The following is a 27,133-nucleotide window of genomic DNA, read 5'->3' on the forward strand; positions in this document are numbered from 1 at the left end:
GTAAATTTAAGGCTTTGTTGTATAAAAACGATCCAAAAGTGTTTTCCCTTATTCCCTCAAAAAGCAATGCTTAATTAACACACGAAATGCTTTATGATCTATTTTTTTGTAAACTAACACTAGTTGCTTTACAAAAATTCTATATTTTTTTAATACCTAATAGAAATCATATAGATGATAGCAGTAGAGTAATAGTGTTATCTATGTATGTGTCAGCCTCAGTAAAGCCTGGACGGGTCCTCAGCCGCACCTTTCTTGGAATTAAGAAAGAAAAGCAAAATTTCCCGCAAATGTCGAGAATTCGGCTCAAAAAGTGACATTTTCAGTTAAGAATAAATATGTCGATAACAAATATTAAATTTTCTATAACATAGTCAAAAAACATAATTATCAATAAAAATAAAAATATATGTTGACTTTGTTTCATAATATCAACGAACTTTATGTAAAATTGATTTATTTTTAACCTTTTCGTGTTTGAGTTACTGACAAAATTTCAAAAAACGACAATCGATTAATATCTATAATGATCTCTATTCAGCATATTTAAAATGGCAGACAAGAGTTCTTTTTGGTTGTGTGACTTGCTAACTACCCGGTCTCAAATTTGAGGCAATATTTTGAGACTAAAGCTAGAGACTGTTTAGTGAATAGTAACTAGTCACAAATTGGGATTTTACCTCAAAAAATGTCTCAAATAGAGACTAGACATACAGAATATAAGTTTGGGATGCAAACAGATCTCTACAAAAGTTTTGTTGGGTTAATGTCGACACAAATGCCCAAGATCGATATAAAACGATTTAATCGACCAGTGCGTGACCCCAGAGGCATCTATTGGAAAACGGTGGAAGCAAAGTTGTACGCCTAATAGAAAACACAAAAAGAAAGATTTTACAAAAAAAAAAAAAGCAAAACAATAATATGTTTATATACATATGCTATGGTACAAAAGATATTTGTGAATATGTTGTGAAGCTGTATTATTCACGTATTATTCTTTACTGTTTATTGTAGATAACTTACAGAAGCAATAAATTACAAATGTTGTGTAAAATAATAAATAAAATTATTCATTTGATCCTATATTTCTCAAACAGATAGAGGTTCTGAATTTATAAAGATATCTTACACAATGTAAAACCAACGATTCCAGCTCATATTTAAACGAATGATCTCTGGTGAGGAACCATCAGTCTTCAATAAAGATTTGGTATGCATTATATGCTGACTTTTTCGGTTTACCAAAAAAAGACGCAAATGTTCTTAATTGGTCTCACAGAGCAATACGCAAGTAAAGGAAAACTAATAAATTTTAGCTGCTCTAAAATTTTATTTGTTATTAAGAAACATTGAAAAGGCGTAAGTTAGAAAATGAAGTTAAACCACGCCATAAGGAAAAATTCAGCGCTCAATAAGGAAATTCAACGAACTACATCACTATATAAAGGAAATCAACGAACGTTAAAATGTATATATGTTCTTCGGTTTGGTATTGCAGAGAAGACCTCTACTCCGTTGGAAGGACCAGGTGGAGAAGGACTTGGCCTCGCTTGGAATCTCCAATTAGCATCACCTTGCGAAAATAACTGGCGCGCTGTTATAACTGCGTAAGCGGTTTCCACTCCAGTTAAACAGAAGAAGAAGCGGACATTGTCGTCCGATGACGATTCAAATAAATGTTGTTAACTTTCTCACGATGCACACAGTTCAGCGTCAATACGAATATGTATGCGAGTTCGTATGTATATTTGTCAGCAAAGTTGTCAATTGTTTTTTTCTCAACTTTTTTTATAACTCAATTTTTTGTTCGGATTCGTGCTTATTTCCAATGCTTGAACTGATGGACATACATATGCAAAAGTGAAAGAAGACATGTATCATGGTTGACTGAATCGCTCCATTCTGGGAGAAAAGTGCTGATACATAATATGATGTTGTTACCTAGAAAATTATAGAGGAAACACTAATGAAAGAAGTTAATAAAGATCTAACATATATTATGTTCTCGAAATTTGATACTGTTCGCTTGAATGCATCCTATTTTTCAAAAATTAACTTTAAATATACTTATATGTTATTTTTTTTCCATGTTTTCTGATTTTTGTAAAGTAAAATTAAAATAAAGAAAACATTAATGAGAGCATTCATAATCCTTGCTAGTGTCATTATTAGTGAACAAAAATATATCTACAAGGTGGGTTCTAGAGTAAACAGGAATTTTGAATCTAGAAGTTTATGGCGATGATTGCCTATCCCGTAGCAGCGTGCACTAGTGGTTTCAAAAAGCTCGTGAGGACATAAGTGACGATCAACTTGTGGCCCAATCAAAATCCATGATCACCGGAAATTCCATCAAAACTGTGTGTAATTCATAAAAATCAGCCGAAATCTTCATTGAAATTCATGGAAATGGAATTGAACACCTCCAAAAGACCGATTTATCATATTTTGACCGAACATTTGGGCTTACGAAAGGTGAGTGCATGGTTTGTTCCGCAAAAATTGACTCACGGCCAAAAATTGCTCAAAATCCAACATCCGAAGAAAATCATTATCTACGCTTGTGACCGATTATTTGACCAAAAATCACGTTTCACCCATTAACCACTCCCCGTATTCACCTGATATGGCACCGTGCGACTTCTTCCTTTTCTGAAAAATGCATTTGCTCATGAAAACAAAGCATTATGCAGACTTAGAGGCCATTCAAATGGCTTGCCAACGAGCTAAAACTCTCGTTTTTTTAGCTTTTGGTCCATAAAATAAATTGATTTTGCGGAAAACCCAATTTTTCTGTTTTGTTTTTAGAAGTGCTATTTACTTTAGAACGCACCTTGTAGAACCGATTTGATTCCCAAGGCAACAAAATCACTTAGGCCAGTGGAACTGATTTTTCAATCTTAGTTGTGTCTATTTATAGTATTTTCCCTGTTTCTCTTACTGCGTAGTGTATTTTTATACTCTTGCAACATGTTGCTACAGAGTATAATGGTTTTCTTCACCTAATGGTTATTTATATCACCTAAAACTAATCGAGTTATATATTGAGTGATATATTTATAATTATCGGAATGAAGAGACGAGTTGAAATTGGGTGAATTTAAGTATCTTAATGAAACTTCGTAAACATGTCTCTCGGGATCATAAGAAATATGGTATTGTAGATGGGCCTAATTGGAACACTGCTCACAAAAGGAAATGAAGCGAAAACCTATAAAGTGCCATAACTAAGCACCAAATTAAGACAAATAACTGTAATTGGGGATAGTTGATCGCAGTATCAAGATGCACCTCTGTGCTAAAACTATAAAAAAGTGGGCGTAGCTCCGCCCGCTAGTTGGTTTAGAATACTCTAGGCATCAAACGAAAGTATAAATTTCGCAGACGTTATTTCAATTCATTTTTATTAAAATAAGGAATTAATAATTTATACATTAATATCACACTTGCATTGGTATTTAAGTAACAAATTATAAATTAATATACTTATCTTTTTCCGGAATAGAAAGAAAAAGTTTTATTCTTCTAAAGTCAAATGAAAAAGGAATTTTGAAGAAATACAAAACGTTTGGTTTAAAAGTAAATTCAGTTGTTGATATTGCCTTCTTTATTCTGAATTACTGCGCGAAGACGTTTCGGCATGCCTCGAACCAAATTTTCCAACATTCATCGGAATAATGTCAAATTGACGCTTCGTTTCTCAGATAAATTGCTCCAAGTTTGTACTGCTGCATTTTGGTATTTTGGAATCAAAAATTAACCACAAATGCTGAATTGGACTTAAATCCGGTGACTGAGCAGACCAGTTCAGTTTTTCGATTAAATTCTTCAAAAATCTTCCATAAGATAACGACAGGTTCAAGTTCACTTTTTTCGCACTTACTTTCAAATTTCGAAGAATGTAAACATATAGAGCACCCGTCATTCATCCATCGATTTTAACTACGATCTTCTTTTTTACTGCTACGTGGCGCCAATTGGATATTCCAAGTGAAGCCAGGTCCTTCTCACCTTGGTCCTTACAACGGAGTGGAGGTCTTCCTCTGCCTACTCCGGCGAGTACTGTGTCGAATACTTTCTGAGCTGGAATGTTTTCGTCCATTCAGACTACTTGACCTAGCCAGTGTAACCGCTGTTTTTTAATTCGCTGAACTATGTCAATGTCGTATATGCTTAAATAAACACCAGAACTTTTCTCTCAAAATCTTGAACCGTCAACTCATCAGTTGTTGTCAACGTCCAAGCTTCTGCACCATATAGCAGGACGGGAATTATGAGTGACTTATAGAGTTTATTTTTTGTTCGTCGAGAGAGGACTTTGCTTCTCAATTGCCTACTAAGTCCGAAGTACCACTTATTGGCACGAGTTAAACTACTGTGCATTTCCAGGCTAACATTGTTTTTGGTGTTTATACTGGTTCCAAGATAGAGGAAATTATCAACGCCTTCAAGGTTATGACTGTCAACAGTGACGTGAGAGCAAAGTCGCGTGTGCGACGACTGTTTGTTTGATGACAGGCGATATTTTTTCTTACCCTTGTTCACTGCCAGACCCACTTGCTTTGCTTCCTTGTCCAGTTTGGAGAAATGAGAACTAACAGCGCGGGTGTTGATGCCGATGATATCAATATCATAGACATACCCCAGCAGCTGTACACTCTTATAAAAGATTGTACCTGCTCGATTAAGTTCTGCAGCTCGAAATATTTTCTGTAGCAGCAGATTGAAGAAGTCACAGGGAGTCGCCTTGTCTGAAACCTCGTTTGGTATCGAACGGCTCGGAGAGGACCTTCCCGATCCTGACGGAGCTTTTGGTGTTGCTCAACGTCAGCTTACACAACCGTATAAGTTTTGCAGGGATACCAAATTCAAACATCGCGGCATAAAGGCAGCTCTTTTTCAAGTTGTCGAAAGCAGCTTTCAAATCGACGAAGAGGTGGTGTATGTCGATTCTCCTTTCACCGGTCTTTTCCAAAATTTAGCGCATGATGAATATCTGGTCGGTTGTTGATTTACCAGGTCTAAAGCCACACTGATAGAGTCCAATCAGTTTGTTGACGGTGTGCTTTAATCTTTCACACAATACGCTCGATAGAACCTTGTACGCGATGCTGAGGAGGCTTATCCCACGGTAGTTGGCGCAGATTGTGGGGTTTCCCTTTTTGTGGATTGGGCAGAACACACTTGAATTCCAATCGTTGGGCATGCTTTCGTCCGACCATATTTTAAAAAGAAGCTGATGCATGATCTTTATCAGTTCTTCGCTGCGGTGTTTGAATAGCTCGGCCGGCAATTCATCGGCCCCCGCCGCTTTGTTGTTCTTCAGGCGGGTAATTGCTATTCGAACTTCTTCATGGTCAGGCAGTGGAACGTCTGCTCCATCGTCATCGCTTGGGGAATCTGGTTCACCTTCTCCTGGCGTTGTATATTCACTGAAATTCAGCATGCTGGAGAAGTGTTCCCCTCATAATTTAAGTATGCTCTGGGCATCGGTGACTGGATCACCTTTAGAGGTTCTACAAGAGTATGCTCCGATCTTGAAACTTTCTGTAAGCCGCCGCATTTTTTCGTAGAATTTTCGAGCATTACCCCTATTGGCCAGCTTATCAAGCTCTTCATTCTCACTCCCTTTTCTTTTTCTGTTTGGAAATGCGTCTCGCTTCCCTCTTCAATTCTCGGTATCTATCTCATCCCGCACGTGTTGTGGTCGATCGTAACGTTGCGAGTTAGGCAGTCTCTTTTCGGACCAGCTGTTGTTTTGCATTTTCCGAAAACCAGTGGTTGTTGGCGAGTGCTCAATGAGAGCAGGAGTGAAAGCCGAGCAGAAAATCGTTTGGCTGTCTGTTGTGATTGCAGCTTCTCTATGTCGAACCTTCCTGGTGTTTGTTGACGTGCGTTTTTTGCTGCACAGAGGCGGGTGCGAATCTCGGCTGCAACTAGATAATGGTCCGGGTCGATGTGAGGACCTCGGAGCTTACACACATCTAGAAGACTGGAGTCGTGTCTTTCGTCTATCACAACATATCGATTTGGTTGGAGGCTTTTCGATCTGAAGACAGCCAGGTAGCTTGATGTGTTTTCTTTTGCTGGAATATAGTACTACAGATAACCATATTTCGGTCGCCAGCGAAGTCGATCAGGCTCAATCCATTTGGGAATGTTTAGTTGTGGAGGCTGAATTTACCGACTATTACGCCAAAGATACTTTCTTTGCCCACCCTGGCGTTAAAGTCGCCAAGCACGATTTTGACATCCCAGTGCTCATAAAAGGCATCTTCGCTCACATCGTCCTTCTCTTCGGTCTGGGCCTAGGCGCAAATTAGCGATATGTTAAAGAACCTCGCTTTGATGCGGATTGTGGCTAGACGTTCATTTACCGCAGTCAATGTTAATACTCGGCGACGGAGTCTCTCTCCCACCACGAATCCCACATATAGTTTGCGCTCCTTTATATTGCCACTCTAGTAAATGCCACAAGGGCTTACTAGCCTCAGTCCTTGTCTAGTCCATCGCACCTTCCCAATTAGGGGAGCGGAGATTCCAAGGGCATGCCCTTAATTCGTAGTCCTTATTTCGTTTGCCTTGATCGTCATCAAAAGGGGTCGTCAGCAAGAGGGTGGTCAACTTAACTATATTACCTACACAAAATTTTGAGAAATAGAACAAATCATGAGAGAACATCCTCCATGCGTCACTGATGATTGTATTCACTGTGGTTTTAAGCGATCAGAAGGTTTATACGACACCCACTTACATGTTTTTAACTCCTTAGCTCGAATTTAAATTCCAAACGAAATTAATTCCGGACCATATTATTTTATCTCAAAATGTGGTTGGCTTATTTAGATATTGTTTTGCAAACTCTTGTCCTTTTTTTCCCCACTCGAATGGAAAACTTATGTAATTTTTTTTTCGATTTAGTTTTAAATTTACTGGTGTTTACTACTGTTTTTTTTATCAATGGGAATGGTTTTCAAGAGTTTTTCATCGTACAATAAGCTCAGTGTGTATCGAAATTTTGGACCTCCGCCGTATTGAACCTTGCATGTCTTCCTTCTCTTGAAGTATCCAAAAATCTTTCTTGCCTCTCTGATCGAAATGGAATATTTTTCATATATTTTTTGATAAGTTTTACTTTCCCATCTTCTACAATTAAGATCCGATTCTCTTCAGTTGTTCATATTTTTTACTAAAAACAGAACAACAAATAGGAGGCCCACCAGCGAAAACTAATCATGTGTGGAATACAATGCTCGCGACAGACTGCAAACGACATCTGTCAAATATTAAAATACACGCGTTCTTATGGACGGACCTATTTTGATAGATGCACGACGCCAGGCCGACAGTTGTCGTTCTCGCTAACTTCAATTTGATCCTATATTTGCCAACGACAGTAGGACGACAGTAGAGTTGACAGTAGAATGGAAGATAAAGAGATGCGGTAAAGTGATGATGCCACTAATATGTAAAATGTGAAATTATTCACAGCTCTAACAAACTTGACGTTAGTTTACAAATAAAAGCATAAAATACCTCTGTTTCATCATTTATAATAACAATCGATAATTTAAAACAAATAAATTTACCTATTTACTTATTTTTACTTAAAAATTTCACTTTGAACAAAATATTAAAATTTTACTGAAGTGCAAGCCACAACGAAATTGTGAATATTCAAAATGGACAACTGCGTTGTTTTGTGTACATGCCGCCCATTGTTATGTTGCTGCCCTCTCACAAACGTTCATGTAAGTTAAAAATTTATAAAATCGGAAGATAACTCCGCCAACTCCAAATTTAGCGGTACTGTTAAGAACTTGTAAAAGTTCGATAGGAGGCATAAAATTTTAAACCCGAACAATGGCAGGGGCACCGCCCACTTAAAGGTGAAATCATCAGCTGTCAAAGTTCAGGAGGTTTTGTCGGTTAGCAATTGCTCTCTCACTTCCAATGAGAGATGAGTTGGGCATCTCTTTATCTCTGCAATTGCTAAATAACTGTACCGTAATAAAAGTTTCAATTACATTTTGAATCAGAGATAAAGATATGACCAACTCTCCTGTCACTGGAAATGTGTAAACCGCTCACCTAACAAAGTTTGACAGTTGACTGGATCTGGTAGGGTTTGACGTTTTGCAAATGGAATGACTGGAACGGCCAAATCGAATTTTACCGAAATATTTGTGAACGGAGAGATTTGTTGCCGTCTTTCAAAACCGCTAATAAAAAATTTAGAACAATGAAAACTAAAGAAATTTAAATATATTTCATGAAACGTTCTGCAATGCGATACATACTAATATTAGTTTTCAATTACCAATGATGAAACACTGACACTTTATTAAGTATTGAAAGTTCAAAAGTAAGTTGTTTTAATATACCATAAAATCATAAAAAAAGATATAAATAGTTTTGCTATATATTAGAAGTCCAATACAAAATAATTTTTAATTGCAATAAATATTGGATTAAATTTAAATGACAAAAAATCATTATTTCGTCCGATCTGACTACAACAGAAAATGATATTAAAAACTTTTACTTTGAGGCGCTCTCACACTGAGCATTCCTTTATCCCTGGTTTGAATTATACACGCCTATAAAACATGAAAATAAAACCTTGCTTGTAACACCTGCTCTAAGTCTATCTTTCAAAGCAATAAAATGGTAGCTAGTGATATTTAAGAAATGGCTTATGGTGGACTACCAAGCTGCTTACCCCGTATCTCAACAATCTAAAGATTATGGCATACTAACTGTCAAGCCTATTGCCATTGCCGATTCCAAGTCTCCCACATATATACAGTTTGTTATCATAACATAATATCGGTATTCTATTGCTCTTGCAAGATTGCAGATTGCAAAAATGTTATACCGAAATATACAACTGCACGAGAGCACCAATTGCATAATTTAGTGATATATGAACGGCTGATTCGGTTTACATTCTTCAATAATTTATCGACAAAACATGTCTTTATGTAAAATGACAGCGAACACAGGGTTGCAATTATATTTTTAGGTGTCATTGCACGAAAATAAACATGGGTTTTGGTCTGACATATTTTACAGCCCTTGCAAATATTTTTCTGCGTGTGTTTGTTGTTGTGCCGTTGCATAAGGTGGAAAAATCTGCAATTCGTGAACAGTGCAAGGGTTTTGCAAGAGCAAGAGAATACACCTCATCATTTGCGTAAAAGCATCGGGAAGGAAGGTTCGAGCCGATGTAGGGCATGTTTTGAGCTCTTGAATTGTTTAAATTTTTATTTGGAAGAAAAAAGTTTAAATGGAAAATATAAAAGGAGAAATAAACTTTTTTCTACAAATGTATATCTTGAACAAAAATAAAAGATTTCATATTTTCGGACTATAATAATTGTAGAATAAATTTTATATAATATACCAATTAACATAATAAATTTAATATGAGTAATGATATTTTGATTTCTGTTGGTATACGTTTATTAAATTGAAGACTTCATACGCCCATCCATTTTGCACAATTTTTCTGCAAATCTACAACATTAAACTAAATATTAATTTTTTTTTAAATGTATTAAATTATTTTAAAAATGTACTGTAATGTAATGTAATACTGCCATTATTTAGAGAAGTACATAAACATGAATGAAAATAAACATGTCGATAACGATTATTAAATTTTCTAAAGGCTTGTAAAGAACCATAATTACCAATAAGTATAGTTTAAAAAACTAAAAAAAAACGCTTTTTCAGCACATCAAACTAAAATGTAAAAAATAGTTCTTTGCATAAGCTAACAATAATAATGAAGCAAAAATTCGTGTATTATTGTGAAAATAGCGTGGGATACTCGATATACATACATATGAAAAATATGTCACAAAACACCCCACGCTTTTCTTACAATAACAGACGAAATTTTGGTTCATAATTATTGTAAGCTTATGCTTAGAACAAGTTTTCACTTTCTAGTTTGGTGGGAGAAACCCCTAATTAATTAAAATATTGTATTGTTAATTAAATCGATAATAAGGCAGTATTTAATCTTTATTCCTCAACATCGCATATATCGAGCGTGTTTTGTGAGAGCTTAAAGCCCATCGTCAACAAACTGATTAGATTTTGGCTTTTGATCTGGTAAATCAAAAAACGACCGTATCCTCACCATGCGCCAAATCTTAGAGAAGACCGGTGAGAAGAGAATCGAAATACACCACCTCTTCGTTGATTTCACAGCTACTTTTGACAGCAGCATTACGGCTGTGTAAACTGACGTTGAGCAATAAAAAAGCTCCGTCAGGATCGGGAAGACCACTCCGAGCCGTTCAATACCAAACGAGGTTTCAGACAAAGCGACTCCCTTTCGGGTGACTTCTTCATTCTACTCTTGGAGAAAATAATTTGAGCTGCAGATCTAAATAGAGAAGGTACCATCTTACCGATTGGTCATTGGTCTCAACAACCGCACAGTTATATTTGCTTTCTGCAGAATGGATAAGGAAGCAAAGCAAATAGATCTGGTAGTGAACTAGATCAAGACAAAATATCTCCTGTCACCAAACAAACAATCGTTGCACTCTTGACTTGGCTCCTACGTCATTGTTGACAGTCATAAGATCGAAGTCGTAGATAATTTCGTCTATCTTGGAATCAGTATTAACAGCCACAACAACGTCAGCTCGTTCCAAATGGTATTACTTCGGAATGAGTAGGCAATTGAGAACTAAAGTCCACTCTCGACGAACAAAGACCAAACCCTATAAGTCACTCACAATTCCCGTCCTGCTAAATGGTGCAGAGGCATGGCCGATGACAATATCTGGTAAGTCGACGTTGCGAATTTTCGAAAGAAAAGTTCTACGAAAGATTTATGGTCCTTTGCGAGGCTACGCTGGCTAGGTCATGTCGCCCAAATGGACGAAAACACTCTAGCTCTGAAAGTATTCGACGCAGTACCCGCCGGAGTATATACATTAATGTTATTAGAGAGCGGAGCCACACCCGCTTTTCCAAAAATTTTTGCCTATAGGTGCGCTCGCTATTGCAATCCTCTGTGTGAAATTACAGATTACAAATTATTAATTAATTGCTTCGTTATGACACTTTATAAATTTTGGGCGAAAGACGTTTACTATATATGTATATTCAATTCTATATTTATCTCGCTTGGGTTAAGTGACACCTACAACCCTTAGGTGAACAAAAGTATTATACTCTGTAGCAACAGGTTGCAAGAGTATAAATAAAAATTATACCGCCAGGTTTGCTTTTTTTTAACCGCAGACAGGAATTCAACGTGAAAGAACTGAAAACACGCCTATGTTGGACCAGCCAAGCTTTTTTTTTAACGCGGCCGAAGGCCTCATATCCCGAAAGGAATTCTATGTAAAAAACTAATAATGGTTTATTTAATTCCTGCCTTTGGCATATTATTTCTTTTCTTTATTTCTATTGATTCTTTTGTAAAACATGTAAATAAGGTGGCACTGATTATTTATTCGGTTGCAACACTTTTGTTATTATGTGAAGAAAAAGAATAATATATATACATATATGTATATGCTCCTAATCTGAAGGACATCCTCTATCCGTACCTATCTATATCCAACCCGAAATCGGGGAATGCTATTCGAAAATTTACCCTCGGTGCAGCCGAAGTTAAGATTTTTTCTACTTTATTTTTTAATCCCGTATTTGGGATCACATTTTTTTAATTTTTTTAGTTTTTAATTCATATTCGCGTGTGTGATAAACTATTCTATATATTCAAGAATTAGAAATAAGAAAGCAGTTTTAAGTAGAATAACTGATACTTTAAATTCTAGATATTACATAGTGTTTCCCATTTCCATTAGATAGATATTTAGAATACATTTGTCAATTAAAGTTATTATAACCAAATCCGTGAATTTTCTTAATTTACTTTAATTTTCTCAATCTTTCTTACACTGCAGCGGCGTCAACACAACCAAACACTATTAAATACCAATAACAAAATATATTGCCACTAAATGATGGGACTCATCGACATATTTTTTTAACATTTCATACCAACATTTAATCGATCACCAAAAGCAAAAAAAATCATTTTATTATATATGTATGTATGTGCTTGTAAATGAATAGCCATCCTGGTAAAATGTAGCATCACTTCTCTTACTTTTTGTATGAAATCTAAATGGAAAACTTTAATTTAATCACTAAAATCTTAGTATTTTGCACATATCATTCCTCGTTTGCCACTTCTATATGATTTTCGCTGTTGTTGATATTTATCGAATTTTTCCTTGACACTGTTTTTTATTATTATTGTATTTTATAGGTATCTTTCGTTATTTTGTAGCAGCTGCCAGACATACAATATTACCTTCAGCGTGTTACTAAAAACTCTTCGATTTTTTCGACGCCCAATGAAAGAAGTCTATACATACAAAAGTATGCAACTATGAATGTTTGGATTGCCTGCATAACACAAACATACATATGTAAGTGGTTTATACATTTCTATCACTCCGTTTATTTGTTTGAATGGTGGTTCGTTACCTTTTCTCACTTTAAGGCATACACATTTGCACACACCATGGTGCTATAGAGCGATCAATGACACATAATAATATGCATACACATTTACACAGGGATAGAAAAGAAAAGGCGATGACGACTTATTTGATAATACACACGACATGGTGTTATGAATCGATCAATGACAATAAAAGCGCTTATGTCGCCTAAAAATACATACATGATTTTTCATATTTCAATATAACCTGTATAGCACAAAACAATGCTTATGGTAGCTTTTAGCGCTCATACTGTCGCTAATAAACGATGGAAATGTGTAACAACAAAGAAATTCTTGTTTTATAGGAAAAATAAAATATACAACAGTAGCGTGCTAACTAACTGCGCATTGAACTAACTTTGGTTGCAACCCGTTTTTCTTCTGACTTTTGCAAATAAAATCGTTATCCACAGTAATGTCCAAGAAGAGATTCCCAGCATACACTGAGTGCACACACTAAGACTTTTGCCGCTCGAACTGTTTTTTTCGTTGCCGAAGGCACGACGACTAAAGACCATGAGACCGGCTCGCTCGTGCTCGGATGGCACATTTTGTGTTCGTAACAGTTCGCTACTGTGCTTTTCGTCATTCCTTTTATTTTGAAATTCTTTCCATGGTTGCAATTGCTACTTCGGAGCATGCCTCGTAGTACGAAAAAAATTTCTTTCCGTAATGTCAAAGAAACAATTTATTTTCCTCATACATTTTATTTTTACAATACCATCAAGGTTTTGTGTGATTTACAATCTATTCGTATTCAGTTATTTTTAAAAAACGCATTTTTATTGGCTGATATGTTTGAAAAATTGATGACAAATTGTTGTTTTTAACACAACCTGGTATAATTGAACCATACCTTCCATAGGATACTTACAAAAGGTGACTATTTTGCTCTTTCACAACCCGTTCACGGAGTACGGACCGTGGCACAATAAAAAAACACATGCAATTGCTGCAAACGCTGGTATACGGAAATCGATGTCAATTTGCCGTAGCTACTTTTCGCAATCTTGTGCCAGCTGTCATATACATATGTACATATGTGAAAGCTGTCTTTGACTCGCCTAGCGTTAGAGAATCCTGAATCGAACAAACCATACTAAGTGTTCAGAAAAAAGGTACAAATTTGCGCTTACATGTTTTTTGACGCATGCGGAATTGTACTCCGTTTATTCTTGTTGGACAAAATATTTTTTTACCCGTCTGAAAATGTTTTACGGGTTACTAAATTATGTTTTCTATAATTTATTATAATTGATTTTAAGTTTTTTAAAACTTAGAAAAGTTCTGATTTGTCATTTGCATGCAGTAAGTATACATTATTGATATGGTAAAACCGCTTGTAAGAATTCAACTCGATTACTTTGTCGTTGCGATTTCATGTAATTTTTATGACGAGAAAGCAGCGCACAAAGATAGCGAATTGAGAAGTAGACAGGCGGCTATAAATTAAGCCCACTTATATTTCGACTTAAGTGCTGATCACATACATTCTTATGGAGACAGTTATTTAGACAGCTGCACGACTGCACAACTGCAGACTGTCAGTTGTCGCTCTCGCTAACTTTAAAATATATTTATATTTGCTGAGAGTAGAGAGGAGTAACTGTTATGTAAAATTTAAAATTATTCAAAGCTGTAACAAACCTGACGTTATTTTACAAATAAAAGCATAAAATAGCTCTGTTGTATAATTTGTAATAACAATTGATAATTTAAAACAAAGAAATCTACCTATTTACTTATTCTTTGCATAAAAAATTTCACTTTGAACAAAATGTTAAAATTTTATTGAAGTGAGAGGTATTAGTATGGCCACAACGAAATTGTGTATATGCAAAATGGGCAGCTGTATTGTCTTGTGTACATGCCGGCCATTGTTATGTCGCTGCCTTCTTACAAATTTTCATGTGAAAGGATCACGACGCCATTTACAGTTCACTGTCGTGCTGCCATGTCATGTCGCTCCCTATGTGTTCGGAGCGTTAGGGTTCCCTCAGAGTGGACGCTTAAAGCCGAGCCGAACACATTTTACCATTTACCCTCAGCTCGGCTTTGAGCGTCCACTCTGCCAGACCATCTTCAAGAACAATGCAATAAATGCAAATATATTCAGAACTTTTAATTTTAACATCTATTTTTTGCATGCAATAAGTAGGTATGTATACAAATTTTCGGAATGTAACATAAATACTTTGTAAAATTGTGAATAAGGGTAACAATTATTTAGTGAAAAATATTTTTGTGGCCTGCATAGATGAAGCGTAAACGAATTTGAGAATGTTATATGAAAGGCAATACAGAAAATCGTCTGACTCTGACTATAAGCTGCAAAAACTTTCGTGTGTAAACGCAGTTGCACTCACAAGATACATTTGTAGGTAGATATGTATGTATGTATAATTGTGTACATTACATACACTGGTATGTATTTAGTGCAGTTCTTCCATCGACATTGCCAGTTGTAAAATGCAAATTATTATATATAATATTAATAAATATTATATATATATAAATTATTGTTTTAGTAGATGGCAGTTGTTGTCGACGTAAGGGGCCGACTGCGTTTAATGAAAAATTAGTTCGTTTTAGTTTAAACGTTATAAATTTCGAATTTAATATTTCATCGGGTATATACCAATATTGGTGTGTGTTTCCAATATTGGTTCATTGTTCTTAATTTCGTATATATAGTGTTAGAATTCAATGTTAATAATATTGTACATATTGTTGCGAGCTTAAATATATTAATCCGTTTTGTGTGCTGGGTTTATTCCTTCGCTGGGGGTTATTGCCGATTAATTTTGTGTGGATTCGTATGTTGTATCCGTATTGTTTTATGTAATAATTTGAGATAATGTTCACCTCTAGATTTCAGTGTAATGTGTACTTATGTAATAATTGTTCACTTTTTATAAAAACGTTTTGCTCTCCGTATTCACTTATGTATATAAAATTGTCTCCCGGCTTCTTGTTAGCGGGATAATATACAGTTACTCACGAAACTGAGTATACACAGGAGTTCGTAAGAGAAATACACAAAGTATGGAAAATTTAGTGGATATAGAAGTCTTAATAATTCTACATAAAATAACTTTTTTCTTTAACATTAACCAAATACTTAAACAAAAAACTAAATGTATTGATAAAACTGGGTCACTAAAATGAGTATACATTGGCATTATATATGTGGCATCTCTGGATATCTTTTTACAGTTTTGTGATGACGCTAGTGTTTATACATTTTAAAGATTTTGCCGTGTATTATCGTTAGATACGCAATTTATTGTATTATTTTCTGTTAATTTACATACTAGAAAGGAGACAACTTTTGAAATAAGGGAATTTGTGATAAAATTGTGCTGTGAAGGTAAATCGTACAGGCAAATTGGTCAAATTATTGGTAGACATCATTGCACAGTCCAAAAAATTATAAATAAATGGAGATATGGAGGAATATTGAGAGGCCGAAAAAAATTTTGACTCATCCTGATGAGCGTAATATTGTACGTAAAGTGGAATTAAACCCACAGTTAAGTGTTCCTAAATTAAGGGTTGAAGTGTCAAAAACAATAAATAAGCAAATATCGACTGAAACAGTTCCTTGTGTTCTTCGCAAAAATACATAGTCGGATAGCAGGTAAAGCCATTTATCTCTAGTGTAAATAAGAAAAAACGGCTTGAATTCGCGAAGATCACGTTGATAAGCCTTTAATTTTCTGGGAAAGTGTAATGTTCACTGACAAAACAAAGATTAACATTTGGGGATCTGATGGACGACAAATTGTATGGAGAAAGCCGAAAACGGAACAACATGACCAAGGAGATTCATTGGAATATACTGAAGTTCAATTTATGTGCAAGTACGCAAAAAATTAAGCTCCCGTCCATGTTTTGGTTCCAACAAGACAACGATCCGAAGCACATAATGCTCCAAAAGAGCTTAAGTCCTTCCACAGTAACCTAATATGAACCCAATAGGTTACTTATGGGAGAACTGAAATCTGAGCTGAAAAAATCCAGTCCCCGTACCATAGAAGAACTAAAAAATGATATTATTAGGATATGGAGCAAAATATCATCTAATTTTACAAAAAACAAAAAAACTTGTAGACTCGATGCCTAGGCGGATGCAAGCTGTAATAGATGCAGCAAATGGACCCACGGCCTATTAAATTAATAAAAACAAAAGTTATAAAATAATATTTATATATATATATATATAAATTATAAATAAAATTGTTATTTTCGAAGGATTGTATACTCAATTTTGTGACCTGAGTTTGTCAATAATTATAGTTTTTTGTTTAAGTTTTGCTTAATGTTAAATAAATTAATTATTTTATGTTCAAATTTAGTCGGTTAGAGTTCAAACTTTAAACATGCATAAAAAAATCAAATATATCCATTAAATTTTCCATAGCTTGTGTATGCCTTCTACAAACTTATGTGTATATTAATTTTTATGAGTAACTATAACTACTTTCGCTTAATAAAAAACGCGAGAAAAGTATTAATTTTTGTCTCCTCTTTCTCCTGTTGAGTGCATTTGGGGCGGTTGACATCCCTCTGTATTACTTTATGTAATTTGTGGGAGTAATACGGATGAGTATTTGTTTGGATTAAAGATCCCGGCCACCTTGCAGAATCTACGAAATAATTGTGTAACATATTGATTGAAATATTTGAAATTAATTAAAGTAATTGCCCATTTTATTCCAGTGTTAAAGCGTCTCAAAATAAGCGATTTTTATAACATTTTCCATGGTGGCCAGATGGAACAAAATAAGAATTTTTGGGCATTTAAATTAAAATACCCAACTTTATTACGATTGCAAATTATTATATTATATATTGGACTTTTATTATATGGCAGAACTATTTAAATATTTTTATGCTATGTTAAAATAACAGACATTTGAACATTCAATACTTAATTAAGCTTGTTAGCTCTCAATCATCACATGCCAAAATATTTTATTAAATACATTTAAATTTCATGTTTTCTTTAATTATCGTTGTTTCGCATTTTATGTAGTGGTCTAGAGCGAGGCAACAAACCCCTCCGTTTACATATTTGACAGCTGATCGAGTTCAGGAGGTTTTGACGCTTAGCAATTGTTCTCTCACTTTCAATGGGAGAGGAGTTGGACATTTTTTTATCTCTGGTTATATAGTGCCAGTCAGGGTCCAGCCAAATGCTGTATTCTGCGCTACCACAGTACCATTCTCTGGTTTGAAGAGTCCACTTCTGGTAATGTGTGGGTAGATATCCGCTCCTATATCCAACGTTCGCTATTCATTGATATGGGAACAGCGGGGACTAAATGTTCAAAACGCATTTGGACATCGTCACTTATATGTCTCGCTTATAGGGTTTCTTGGGTAACTTTTGTGTAATGATTTCGTTACATTCCAAACAAAACTTCTTATCATTATTTGAGTTAATTTTTATGCTACAAATACGATAAGTATTGAGATATGTGACTGGCAGTTTGAATTTTTTTACGAGTTCGGCCGCTATGTTCCTAATTTTAAGGGTAGGGTTTAAAATGGCTCGAACTTTATGCCAACGCATCACAAACGGATCTTCGTTGTTGGTATAAGGGTCTGCTTAGCCAGTAAGGATGGTAGTTGGGTCTCTATCGCAAGCGGTTTCTCAATACCATTTGCATCTTTGGTCGGATATAACCTCGGATGTCCGTGTAGGAATCAATGGTGTTTCCCATGACAAACGGAACATTGATTTGTGCTTGTACATCCTTCTATCTTGTGCGACCTGGCTAAGTAATTGGCACAATAGTGGTGTTTTATTACTTCTTCGTATTTTTTGCTTATGTTGTATGATGAGTACGTAGCGCAAGTTCCTAGACAATGGTTTTGCGTATTCCGCAAGCAACATGACGATGTGACGTATTTTTCATTACATACCTTTTACTCACGAATAGTGGGAAGGGTCGAATGCGTCGTGACATCGTTTGGTCTTCTGAACTCGACGTAATGCAACGGGTTGCGCTACGGCACCGGATGGTAATTTTTGAGCTCGTACGATGAGGTCTGGGTCAGTTGCTGATTGTTGGAGCCATTTCACTAAAAAGAAAAAAAAAACTTTTAAGTTATTCTGTTCTTAATATCACAATTTTGGTAATGGCACGCGTTACTGGGCCTTGAGCAGTTCAGATTTCAACCACTCGTGTTTTATTATCTAAGCCGGAGAAGACCGTTTGGATTCGATCGAGCTTCCATTCGTTTCGTAAAAAGCCTTCGTTTCTTATAACGACTAAGTAATTAACTTCAACATTACGTTGTGGATATTTCCATTTGTGTCGTTTATGTTGCTCCCTAAGGTACTCTTCCTTCCATCTCTTAAAAATGTGCTGGTAAAGTATTTTTAATTTCTGTCATCCTCTAAAATTAGTTCGGCAGGGGTTAACAATGGGGTACCTATAAGGAAGTATAGTGGAGTTAAAGGTTCCAAGTTTGTTGAGTCGTCGCTTATGGGGCTTATTGGCCGAGAGTTTAAATAACTTTCGATGCGGATCAATAAGGTAACAAATTTCTCAAATGCGAATTTTTGTAGTTTTGTGATCTTTTTTAGATGGGATTTTAGACTTTTTACGCCTGCTTCCCATAATCAACTAATATGTTGAGCTCCTGGTAGATTGAAGTGCCTTGAGATATTTTGAAGGCTATGGAGGGATATAGTTTGAGTTCGAAGTGTCCGTAGGAATTAGCAACTGTAAAGCTCCTATAAAGTTCGTTCCGTTATCGGAATAAAGATTGGCGGAGCATCCACGCCTCGAGAAGAAAGAGGAGAATGCTGCTAGAAAGGCTTGCGTAGTGAGATCGCTAACGTGTTCGAGATATATTGCTTTAGTTGAGAAGCATACAAATACACCTATATATCCTCTGGTTGTTATACATGTTTTCCCAGTGCAGCTTTTGATGTCATAGGGTCCAGCAAAGTCGCTACCAGTGGCAGCAAATGGACGGGTAGGATAGTTCTTTCATTTGGATGTGCTGAAATTATTTGGGTTTGTTGAGCCTTATTATGTATGATGCACGTTTTGCAATGATGAATTATTTATTTAATCAGCATCTTTCGTTTGGGTATCCAGAATTCTTTAAATTTCTTAGGAGTCTAAGAACTAGCTGATTTCCACCATGTAATGTGGCTAAATAGGTAAATTGAGTTAGTAATTTTGACATACGACTATCATAGGGTAATAAGATAGAGTGACGTTCAATATATGATATTGCTGCGGAATTGGTTAATCTTCCGTCACTTCGCACAACTCCTTTATTGTCAATGAAAGGATTTAAAGTCAATAATGAACTTTTCTTGTGTATTTGGGTCTTACGGGTTAAGGCATCATATTATTCCCGGAAATGTGTTTTTTGGGTGTGAATAATTAACATCATTTGTGCTGTTTTGAATTATTCCGGGGTTATTTCGTGGTTTGAGTAATCAGGTAAGCGATAACGCTCCGGGGAATGAGAAAAACCTTTCGAGTATATCTTCTTGGGTTGTCATCGCAAACGTCTTAACGGGTTTGAATTCCACGGTAGTGTTGTATGTTTTATCCGTTGCTGGAAAATGCTCCTTTTCATGTTGTAGCCATTGGTGTTCATGCCAGCAGAGGTTGCAATTCAATAGATCGGTGGGTGTATGTCCTCGACATGGCAAGTCTGCGGGATTATCTTGACTTTCTACCAATGAAAGTGGTCCATGAACATGGTGGGTTGTTTAACAAATTGAGAACTATGGTGATCAGTCCAAAAATTTTTATGGGAGCAACTATTGTTTTTGACACTAAGAGAGTTGTCCATATTTTATGCCCAACTAAAACCCATTCTTAAAGTGTCGTGGCATATGCCTTTTCTGAAGCATCAGAAAAACAGTAGAATTCGATGTTGGCTGTTGGGCTCAAATGGGCCCAGCTAGGTATTTTCAATTTTGTTTTCCCGATCCTGACGGAGATTTTGGTGTTGCTCAACGTCAGTTTACACAGCCGTATTAGTTTTGCGGGGATACCAAATTCTGACATCGCGGCATAAAGGTAGCTCTTTTTCATGTTGTCGAAAGCAGCTTTGAAATCTACGAAGAGGTGGTGTATGTCGATTCTCCTTTCATGGGTCTTTTCCCAGATTTAGCGCATGGTGAATATCTGGTCGGTTGTTGATTTTCCAGGTCTAAAGCCACACTGATAAGATCCAATCAGTTTGTTGACGGTAGGCTTTAATCTTTCAACCAATATGCTCGATAGAACCTTCTACGCGATGTTGAGGAGGCTTATCCCACGGTAGTTGGCGCAGATTGTGGGGTCTCCCTTTTTGTGGATTGGGCAGAGCACACTTAAATTCCAATCATTGGGCATGTTTTCGAGCGTTTCGGCTCGGCCGTCAATCCGTCGGTTCCGACGCTTCGTTGTTGTTGTTGGTATAGGCATATACATACGTATATACATATGTGTGCGCATGAATATATATATGTATAAATTTTTAATTTTATCATACAAATTCGCAATATCCAGCTTGTTGCAATATTGGTTGATCAGTTGCAATTGTAGTGATTGCTGGAAAATTTATGATACGTAAAATAAAAGTTTCCGGTATTTTGAAAGAAATTACGTTAACTGTTTTAGTGGCAAAGATCCGCCAATTCAAGCTGTTGCTGCTGTTTGACAGACAGTACCAATATATGTGTGTATTTTGAAACTCTCTCTCTCGCATGACATCTTAGTCTAAGTATATATATCATCATCTATATATGTACATATTTAAACGAAAGTCTGTTGATTAACCTATCTATAACTCAAGAAAGGCTTTTTCTGAAAATTGGAGAGGAGGTGGCTTAGAACCAAGGGAATTTAATACAATTCATAAATACAAAAAATATATTTTAAATCATAACCATTTGTTCAAAATGAATGTTTCTAACAGTCTATTATTTCTCTGAGGTGCTTATCAATTTTCTGCCTCTCGCTAAGCATTATTCTTGTGCGCATAATTTCAAAGTTGTGACGACACACGTGCTACTTCACTACAATGTCCCCTGGGACACCAAATTTGGGGAACAATATGTTCGCTTTGTTAGCTGAATGTCCAAAAGCCAAAAGAAAAACAAAAAAAAACAACACATTACATAAATCATAATTATTTGCCGAATTACCGAAAACCAAACACAACAATCCAAAATTTAACACTATATCAGCAATTAAATGATTCAACCTAACCAATGTCGAAATACTCCTGTTTTGCAGTTCAAAAAGCTGTAAGCAAAGAAATAATTTCCGTTTCCGAGTTACGAGATGGTCATTTTTTGTTACTAGTGAAAACTCCAATAATTGCAAAAAATTTCTTGGCTACAAAACGATTGAATGGAATATTTGAAGTGAAAGTAAATTTTCAAGATAATCTTAACTTTTCCATATGTACAATACTCACATGATGTCTCAATAATGTCCCTGATGATGAAATATAGAAACCATTAAAGAATAAGGTGTACAAGGTACACTCCAACTGTATACATAAGTTCTAAAAACGGTCGGTGTGTACTAAGGTGTTGTCGATTACTTAAATAATAATGTTGTTTAAAACATTTGTAATGCAAGGTGCGTTCCAAAGTAAACAAGACATTTTGAATCTAGCGCCCTTGGTGGAGCCATCTATATGTCGACTGGTGCGTTAGAATCTCGATCGATCGATTTATCGATTGTCCAGTGAGAATTTCATGACATTATTGAGTTGAAGTTATTGCTTTTTAAGTGTCAGTATGTTTGTGTTATCGGTGCGAAAATGAGCTTCGAACAAAGATACAACATTCAATTTTGTTTTAAAACTGGTAAAACTTCTACCGAAACGTTTCAACTGATGAAACAATGGCGACGATTGCATATCCCGTAGCAGAGTGCACGAGTGGTTTCAAAGATTCCAAAGTGGTGGACACTTGAGACCGATTATTTGACCAAAAACTACATTTTAACCATTAACCATTCCCCGTATTCACTTCATATGGCACCGTGCGACTTCTTATTTTTCGGAAAAATGCATTTGCCCATGAAAGGAAAGCGTTATGTAGATGTAGACGTCATTTAAAAGGATTGCACCGGCATACTGGCCAACGAGTTAAAACATTCGTTCGACATGCTTTTGGATCCTGCAAAAAACTGTATTGAAGCAGAAGGAGACTGATTTGGAGAAATTGATTTGGCGAAAAAACTATTTGTTCCGTTTTTTTTCTAAGTCCTGTTTACTTTGGAACACATCTTGTATGTGTGTATATAAAAGAAAGTCGTGATGTTTACACAATTTTAAACACAAGAATGGCTTAACCGATTTGGCTGACAATTAGTTGGGAGGTAGCTTAGGACCAGGAGACGGACACCACTACAACATTTTTGGCTAAAAGTCAAACAATTCATAAATACAAATTTTATATACAATCATATACTCTTCATATTCAACAAAGAACTTCCGTTAAATTTTGTGTGCGTAACCTTCAGAATGTTAGAAAAGGCCTTCGGTGATAATTACTTGTCGCGAACAATTATTTTTGATTGGTACAAATTATTCAATCACAACTCGTTGATGACGAATCACGCCCAGTACGACCATCAGCATCAAGTGATGATCAATACGTCAATAAAATAAACGAACTGGTAATTCAAAATCAATTATTAGCAGTCAGAGATTTTACTGGCATCGTTTGAATATCGGAAAGATCAGTGGAAACTATTTGGGCCTAAGAAAAGAGAAAGTCCGATAAGTTCCAGAAACAATTAATTTTTTCGAAAAACAGCGTCTCTTTAACGTCTGTGAAACAATGCTTTCCGACTACCAGGACTCCAGGAAAAATGACTTGAGTCAATAGAAGATATTATACGTGAACTTCTACGCGCATTGAACGCTATTACGGAAATTTACCTTAACAACTATTTTGAGGATTGGAAAAAACGTTCGCGCACGTGTATAGGCTCCAAAGGGGACAACACAGATTTTGAAGAATAACTTAAGAAGTTTGAAAGTATGAACCAAGTCTTATAGGAGTATGTAAATATTTGTAGCTCAAGAACGGCCATACCAATTTGGTTAAAAATTGATATGGGAGGTAGCTTAAAACTAGGACTTACATAGACTATTAAACATTTTATGTTAAAGTCAAAACAACTCACAAGAAAAACTATGCATATAACTATATCGTAAGCATGTGTTCATTATTTACGCAAATATCTTTTTAATTTTTTTTAATTTCAAAAAACAAAATAACATCACACCGGGAACAGAAATTTTTGTTTTCATACCCACATATAATATATACAAGTACACATGGATTATACTGATTGTTGTTACTGAACAAGTCGGTTTTTTAGGAAGCACCATGGGGAACCGGTAAGACGTTTTTAATATCCTAACAGAAAATCGCATTGACAGTTGCATCGGCAAGGAATTGCGGCTATTTTTCAAAATTATTGGCGAACTAATCACACGCATTCATAACAAGCCAAAGGCAACATCTAACAAAAAAATAGCTAAATAGCGAAATGAAAACGAAAATTAACGGAATGATATCAAATAATCATCGTTAGAGAATTGTTCAACTATTATTATTCAGTGTATGTAAATTCAGTCCATCTAAAATATGCAACGGCCAACGTTTGGTAATCAAAAATATTGCAAGTGTTTAAAGTAGCAGTGCTTTAGTGATGCCCACTTCACTTTGATCTTTGTGACACTTACCACTTTCACTTCTTGAAGTAAAACACCCGGTTAACTTAGTTAATTTTAATCAGAATTTTTAATATAAATATAAATGGCTGTGCGGGTGATGGAGAAGTCGCGAGGATCGCAGCGGCGATGTGTGATTGTAGGTCAAAACCACAGTATATACAGTAGATAACCTTTTTGTGGTAGCTTTCTGGGGGGTGAATAGCGGCCATCTTGGACTTTCAGAGGTAGCAACGCAGTGCTGTAAATATTGAGGTAGTAAATACTTAGCAAATTTATTCTATAAAATAACAAAAACTATAAATATTGTTGCTTAATATAAAAGGAAATTATTTTTTAATGACATATATTTACTAATATTTGATTTAAACGCCACAGTGTGTCATATTTCGTCCTTAAAAATATCATTTACTAATAGTCAGATATTTTTTATGTAGTGAGTTCTTGTTAATAAAATGCAGCTCTGTTTTTAGATTTCTCGGTGGTGAGTTTTCTTCTGAATGTATTTGTTTACATTTGACCAACAGAAAATAAAGTGCAGATTTCCATATTCGAACATCCAAATTAAATAAAAACAAAGTTTACTTTGTATAAAGTTACTAAATATTTTATTTAAAGTCTAGTAAGTGTAGGTTTTATACAATAGAAAGTGTCCGTTGAACCAGATATCGCCAAAGAAGCGGAAAATACACCCATCGTGCAGGGTTATGATTGGAATCAAGGAATTGGCAATAAGAKAATAAAAGAAATCAATCTAATGGTAATGTAACCAAATTTTTATGGAAAGGTTTATGTATTTTAAAATATTCTTAGCTTGATTGTAGGTTGAAGAGACTTTATTAAATACCTAGCACCCACGTACATGGGATCATTCGAATTATCTGGCCGAGTTTTAAGGGATCGTGGTATAAATCGTATAGGTAATTTGCTTGTACCGAACGATAACTATTGCAAGTTCGAGAATTGGCTCATGCCACTACTTAATGAAATGGTTGAAGAGCAAAAAACGAAAGGCATGATTTGGTCTCCTTCTCATATTATACAACTACTTGGGGAAAAGATAAACGACAAAAGCTCAATATACCACAGGGCTGCGAAACATAAAATACCTGTGTTTTGTCCTGCGCTAACAGGTGGTAGCCTAGGTGACATGATGTATTTTCACTCCTTCCGTCACCCCGAATTAGTGGTAGATATTTTGTCCGATTTCTGATGTCTAAGCACTATGGCTGTGAAAGCCACCAAATCGAAAATGATGATAATTGGTGGCGGTATTATAAATCGGTGGTTATATCACATATGCAATGCGAATTTGATGAGAAATGGAGCCGATTATTCCGTTTTTATTAACACAGCTTCGGAATTCGATGGCAGTGGCAGTGGTGCTCGATCAGATGAGGCTATTTCTTAGGGTAAAATAAAGAAAGAAGCTTCACCATTTAAGGTGTATGCAGAAGCTAGTTTAGTAGTGCCATTGATTGTTGATGAGACATTTGTTAAAAGACATTTCAATGTAAAAAAAAAAACGAACCATGATAATAAATAGTTGTAAAAAATGCAAATTTGTGGACTTTAATTTGTAATAGTAAACGAACTTTTTAATAAAGCTCAGTCAATAACAACTTATGATCTTCATATTTATTTCGATCAAGGACTGTTAACTCGTTTCAGGTTATTTAATTTATTGGTATATGTATTTACTCTTTATTCCAACAAAATTAAACAAATTTTATCAACATTATTTTTAATAATTCATTTTTGAATCTTTAAGTTTTGTATTTTCCCCACCTCCCCTGAGATTTGCAATAAGGCGCATTTCCGACTTTTTTAGGTGTTCGGTTCCCCGGTAGGCCTATTTTCATCTTTACAACTTAAAATAAACATAATTCATTATTTACATAATAATTTAAATATAAATATTGCACAAAATAATTTAATAAGATTTTTAAGCTCCCACAATGGATGCATCCAAATTCCCATAACTCTATTAAATATATTAAAATACAGAGACTAACTTTTAGAAGGGGGAGGTAGTTACATATGAGAAATACACAAAAATTTTATGTGCCGAAAATGAGGGTTGGCTGCCTGCCTATTAAAAATTCTTAAAGAACAATAGGTTCTAATTCTCATAAAAAGGTATTTTAAAACGTCGGGTTGTGAATTTTCGCAGCAATAAAAAGGCTCTACATCTCCCATCATACTATGTAATTTTTTTGAAAATCCTACAAGATGACAACAAGAATCAAAATTATCATTCAATATTGCATCAAATTTTTTCAAACAATCTATGAAGGGTTCAGGAGCTTTTACCAGATTTGACGAATCGTACATTTTTTCTTTTGTAAAAGTGAATGCGTCTTCAGGGATCTGATCTTTTTCAAAAAGTGGCAAAGGTTGGGAACCATTATGCAACTTAAAATATTCATAATACATATAACCACAAAAATATGCAAATGAATTTCGCTGTAGGAAATCGCTTTCAATTACATTGATTTCGATACCTTGAAATGTTTGCCAAGAACTATCCTGAATCAATGGGTCATTACATACCCCTGCAAGGGTATTGAAAGAAAATAGCTCTAAATCTCTACCCTGCAGAGATTCACAATTGCCATGTCTCACAAATTTGACATGCCTAAGGTCCCAAGATTGGCGGAAAAGTTCAGAAAACATAGACGGGGTTGTTCTTGTGTTCAATCCTCCCCCTTTCCTAATCTGTCCGAAGTAGTGTTCTAGTTCGTCTTGGCAAAGTCTTCCTGTCTTGATATATTCAAATCCCTCCCGGGACAATATGCGCCACAATCGTCTTAAACTGCGAATGTTAAGAAGCCAACCTCTAATAAACGAAAATGT

General features: G+C 35.4%; 1 protein-coding gene, 2 long non-coding RNA genes and 1 pseudogene across 4 annotated transcripts in view; 3 read left to right on the top strand and 1 right to left on the bottom strand.

Moving 5' to 3' along the window:
* LOC108969991 (calsyntenin-1) overlaps window positions 1-13,071 on the bottom strand; it is a 38,098-nt gene extending 25,027 nt beyond the window's left edge. The window contains exon 1 of one of the 2 annotated variants that reach the window (XM_018935061.1): window positions 12,909-13,071. In XM_018935061.1, coding sequence (XP_018790606.1) covers window positions 12,909-13,068 — 160 coding nt within the window. In that variant the 5' untranslated portion in view covers window positions 13,069-13,071. The remainder of the gene's footprint in view (window positions 1-12,908) is intronic. The other variant, XM_018935062.1, reaches the window with a different exon arrangement.
* A 1,537-nt stretch (window positions 13,072-14,608) lies between these two features.
* Window positions 14,609-27,133, top strand: part of LOC108969994 — a 36,249-nt gene continuing 23,724 nt past the window's right edge. The window contains exon 1 of the long non-coding RNA XR_001993448.1: window positions 14,609-14,708. This is a non-coding gene — a long non-coding RNA (uncharacterized LOC108969994). The remainder of the gene's footprint in view (window positions 14,709-27,133) is intronic.
* Window positions 15,487-17,372, top strand: LOC108969993. The gene is made up of 3 exons (XR_001993447.1): window positions 15,487-15,575; window positions 17,095-17,214; window positions 17,273-17,372. It is a non-coding gene; the product is annotated as an uncharacterized LOC108969993 (long non-coding RNA).
* On the top strand, window positions 22,423-25,924 carry LOC108969992 (annotated as a pseudogene).

The sequence above is a fragment of the Bactrocera latifrons genome, unplaced genomic scaffold (genome assembly GCF_001853355.1).
Source record: "Bactrocera latifrons isolate USDA-ARS-PBARC rearing strain unplaced genomic scaffold, ASM185335v1 scaffold_274, whole genome shotgun sequence".
Classification (NCBI taxonomy): Eukaryota; Metazoa; Arthropoda; class Insecta; order Diptera; family Tephritidae; genus Bactrocera; species Bactrocera latifrons.